The sequence below is a fragment of the Cariama cristata genome, unplaced genomic scaffold (genome assembly GCF_000690535.1).
Source record: "Cariama cristata isolate BGI_N322 unplaced genomic scaffold, ASM69053v1 scaffold36123, whole genome shotgun sequence".
In the NCBI taxonomy this organism is placed as follows: domain Eukaryota; kingdom Metazoa; phylum Chordata; class Aves; order Cariamiformes; family Cariamidae; genus Cariama; species Cariama cristata.
In genome coordinates, this window is record NW_009607281.1 from 1 (window position 1) to 4,880 (window position 4,880).

At 42.4% G+C, this 4,880-nt stretch overlaps 1 protein-coding gene across 1 annotated transcript; it reads left to right on the top strand.

The window, feature by feature from the left end:
- Positions 1-50: 50 nt before the first annotated feature.
- Positions 51-1,451, top strand: BBS10 (Bardet-Biedl syndrome 10; the record flags this gene model as incomplete). Its single annotated transcript, XM_009696664.1, has 1 exon — positions 51-1,451. A coding segment is annotated over one exon (1,401 nt), but the record flags the coding sequence as incomplete, so codon positions are not given.
- Positions 1,452-4,880: the final 3,429 nt, after the last annotated feature.

Sequence of the window (4,880 nt, forward strand, 5' to 3'; positions counted from 1 at the left end):
TGCTCGTCACCGAGCCCCTCCGGCCCGCCCTGCCCGCCCCCGGCGTCGAGTTTGTCGTCGGCTCCGAGGGTCAGTATCAGGCCTCCCTGCGCTGGATCGCAAGGAGGACAGAAGCCTTAATGAAACACTTGCAGAGCAACAACGTGAAGCTGTTACTGTCGAGCGTGAAGCAAGACGAACTAGTTATCTACTATGCAAAATTATACGGTGTGTCCGTGGTAGAGTGCTTGTCGTCGGAAGAAATGGCCCTTATCTGTGAAATCACAGGGGTTTTGCCTTACGCGCCTTGTGGTGATAACATAGACGGAGAAATCACTGAAACTGCAGTGGCAACGTTTTGCCAGCCCTTGCTGCTCGGCTCAGAGAGATGCGTTCACATTGGCCTCACCAGTGTGTGCGCCTTTCAGCCCCATTGCCTAGTTCTTTGTGGGCCGGTCAGTGGTGTTAATGAGCAACACGCTGCGGCTTTACAAGGGGCATTTACAATGCTGCAGCAGCTGTTTAAAACAGTTGATCAGAGGGAGGAACGCAGAGAAGGTGAAAGGCAGAATGAAGCCTCGTATGTTTGCAGTTGGCATTCTTCAGCTACTCAGAAGCAACTCGTAATAGAAAATATTTCTTGTAATAGCAATGAGGTTTCTGAACATCAACGGAAAGCAAGTGGGGATGAAACAGAGACACAAATTGTAGACCCTGATGTGCAGGGAAGTGAAAATCCGGCATGTGTGCAAACAGACTTGCAAATATCCTGGAATCCCATCTCGCACATCAAAGAATTCAATGTTGCCGCTGAAGGAGACGGCTCATCAAGACACATACAGAAACTACATGCAAAATGTGAGCATCCGGGTGACATGCACAAAAACTATAAAAGCGATTCACTTGTGGACAATCAAAAGAACTACGGGACTGCTGTGTTAGCACCATGTAATGCTAATGCAGTCGCTGTGTGTGAATGCCTAGATATTGGCAAAGATCTAGAGGAAACGAGTTGCAATATAGTTCCATTTAAACATGAAAAGAGTTGTGTAAGTATTGCACAGACTTACTCCAACTCCCTCATAGCAGCAGGATCAGTTTTGCCAGTAGGAGGTTACTTTGAAATCCTGTTACATTATTATATTCAGTACTATGCAAAACAGTTTCAGCAGCCAGAGGTATCTGTCGTATCTGATGTAGTTGCTGATGCTTTGCTAAGTATTCCCAAGTCCTTGTACAGGACAACAGAACGAAACAGCTTTACCGAATTCTATCTCAAAGCCATAAATTCGCTGAGAAAAAATCAACCATTGCCTATGCAAGAGAAAGGCTTAGAATCGGTGTATTGCAAATACCAGTTAGTCATTTCAGTTCTTCATTGTGTTACAGAGCTGCTCTCCATAGATTTAATCATTGGTATTAAGCGGCCGCTGCAAAAAATCGAGGATTATGATTCAGAAGATGACTTCTGAAATCATTAATAAAGAATGTTTTTGGTTATGTGTTTTTGTGTGTCTTCTTGTCAAATGGCTGTGTCTCAGAATTCAGTGCTAGAGACTAAAAGAGCTCTTTTTAGGCCCAGACACGTAACGTGCTGCTTTCCTCGTAGAAGAAAAGGAAGAACGAGGCTAACCAACTGAGATTTGTGAACACTGGGTTGTGAACAGCACGAACTTGAAGTTTCAAACACGAGAAAACGTAGCAGATTTCCAGTGCGGAAGATTTGCAGAACCTTTTCTGTCCACACGCAGAGGATCCTGTGTAGGCTCTAGCCGAGGGCGAGCTTTGCCTTTTTCGGTGGTTTGAGTGTTTATGTCAGCTAGATGGGATGACTTTTCTTGGCACGTCAGAAGTTACCAGTACGACATGAGCCACTGAACTTGCAGGTTATGAGCAAGGGGTATTTTTAGCCTTCGTAATAGGCTGGATTGAATGTTATTTTAAATAATAGTATTTTTGTATATATTGTGGTTTTTAATATAATGGGAAAAATATAACTTGTTAACCTGTTGAGCCTTGGTGCCAGCAGTGGTAGGCTGCCGCAGTATATCCCAGTGAAGAGTGTTCTCGACTGATAGGAGATGTGGCATTTTTATCCTCTACTGAGTTCACTTCAGTCAAACTAATAGAGTTCATAATAATTTCACATCGTGACTGGCTGGCATTTGCGCTGGCAAATGAGTTTATGTGATGTTACTTAGTACAACTTAATTTTAACTATCCTGGGTTGAGTTGTGCTTCTGTAAAAGGCTGTGTCATCGCGGGAATAGTTTACACAGGCAATAATGCAGTTTTCTGTGAAAAACCTGAGACAATTTTTCAGTTCAAACTTCGATTATTTGGGATTTTATTCTGGGTTTTTTGGTTTTTTTTTTTTCTTTTCTTCTTTTTTTCCCTAGGATTTTAATAAGTTTTGCTTTAAGCTCAGTATCACCTGGACGTCAATACATCTCCCTCTCTACTGTGTCTTAAAACCCACAGGTTTGGTGGGGGAGAGTTTGGGGAACCAAACAGCTGCAGCTGATATTGCTATTGCATTTGTTCTCTATGTGCTGTTGCCGGTATTGCGTAATACTTAGAATAACTGGATTTTTTTTTTTAATCTGCCATTAAATAAAATGTAGTGAGGATATTTAAAATCATAGGAATAAATCATATTTAGCTGCTATACCTGAGATGATTACAACTGGAAATCAGATTTTTTTTTCGCTGTTAATTTATGCTGTTGCTTTCTCTTTTTCAGTTTTTTCAGAAGAATCTATCTACCAAAGTTCTTTCAGGTGTTTTGGCAGCACTGCTTTGTTTAACTACAACTTCCTGTTGAAAGTTTATATACATTCTTAGTAATATAAAATACTGTAAATTTTTTTTTCCTAATGCGCTCATACAGACATCTGCATATGAAAAACAGTGAAACTTTTGTGTTCACTAGAGTGATTTCTTAAATGAAGGACTAGGGACAGTAACTTATTTTTTTTTAGGAGCACTTTTGGTGGGGGAGAATTAGACACGGAGGAGAGGAAAGAAAATCACATTCTTGCTGTTACCACGTGCTTTCGGTAGCTGCTTAACGTAACAAGTCCAGTATGAGCGAAGAGAAATCTCCGTTGTGGAAGAGCTGGTGTTTCGGAGCTGAGTGCCCGGATGGTCTCGGGGCTGCGCGGGAGCTTCCAGCAGCCCCGGTGCTTGAGCAGGCCCTTGGGGTCTGTATTTTAACTTCATAATAAGCTGCCAAGACAGTTTTGCTCTTGCAGAAGTTTCTGGATACTCTCTTCAAACTGCTGACCAACTTGCTGGCCAGAGATTAATGATTTGCTTTCTGGCAGCCTGACAGCCATGGCACAGAGCACGTGAAGCCTGGCAGCACTGGGGTTGTCTGCAGAGGCTACTTTTGTGTTCTGAAGCAAGGTGCTCTCTAAATACAGGTAAAATAAAAAGAATACTGTATCATTTCACATTATTTTATACCATTTGCACATCTGCACGCTTTCAGATTCACTGCAGTTGCTTGATAAATCAAAAATATTTTGTTACGTGAGTGGCCTTCTGGCTGTTTGATTTAAATTGTATTATTCTTAGAAGAAGAAAGTCCAAAATTTTACCGTATACAAAATATTTTGTGTGCTAGAGATACAAAGGAGAATTTAAAAATGACAGTTATATAAAACTTCTTTTTCTGAGCTGTTTCTGGTGAAATCTCTTGAGTCTGAAGGTTCATTGAGTCAGGGACTATATTTCTTCGACTTCTCTGTCCTTTTACATTTTGTGAATGATCAGTTTTGAACTACTGATTCCCTGTTTTGTGTAGAGAACTGAGAATATGGCACGCCTTTCCCTTGGAGAGGAATGTCCCTTCTTTGTCCTGGGCTGCTGGGGGGACGCTTGTTCAGGACATGCCCTGTTTGGTTTCCAGTCCTGCAGTCTAAGCGCATTACAAGATGTGCACCAGCTCAGGGAAGAAAAAAAAAGGCATTAACTTAGTCTTGGGGAAGGAGAGCAGATTTACTTCTGGATTCAGCTCTTATCTTTAGGAGTCTTCTCCAGTAATTAGCCTGGAAGTGTATTCACAGCCTAATCTTAGAAAATATTTTGAGTTCACTGCTGCCCCACCTCCTCTGGAAGAGAAGGGCTGTTTGTAGCCCTGAGAAGCGGTGCAGTCTGTGTTCTGGGCTGCGACTCAGGTGCTCTCAGTGGCATTTCTCCCCTGCCAGCATTTCGGACCCTCTTCAGCCCCTGCCCCCCAATTGCAGAGGTGATGGTTGCCCAGTCACCCTACTCGGGCTGTAACTGCTCGTCGGTACCTAAGCCTTAGGTATGCAGTTATTCGTGACATCTCACAGCTATCTCAGATTTTCAACCCATCTATAAAGGTAGTTTGCCCTTTGACAGGTGACATGGGGACGATTCTAAGAGTGATCTCTTGACACAGTGGCAGGAACAAAGAGGTTACGTGGGGCAGCTTGGGACAATATGTTTACTCAGTCGAAACTGCAGGGACCGGTATGTTTGGGCATGCACTAGGGTTGTAAAAGCCTATGGGTTTTTCTTCTTGCATTGTTTCCCAGAGATTATTTCTATTTTGCACTATTCTATTATTTTTATATTTCTAAATGAGTTGGCCCCCACGCAAAGTGAAAGTCAGGTACGTATGGACATGTGTGTGGACTCAGGTCCAAACTCGAAATAGTGTAAAAATACAGGGATACTGGTGTTAATAGCCTAAAATTAAAAGAATGGTTTTTTAAAAATCTTGATTTTAAAAAATCTGCCGCCCTCAGCAAACCTATATTTTACCCCACGTGAAATTCATCAGAATATTCTGACGGTGCTCACCCCAGCCAGGAGGAGCGTAGGTGTATTTCAAGCAAGGTAATCCCATTTGTCAAGTAGCAGATTCACAT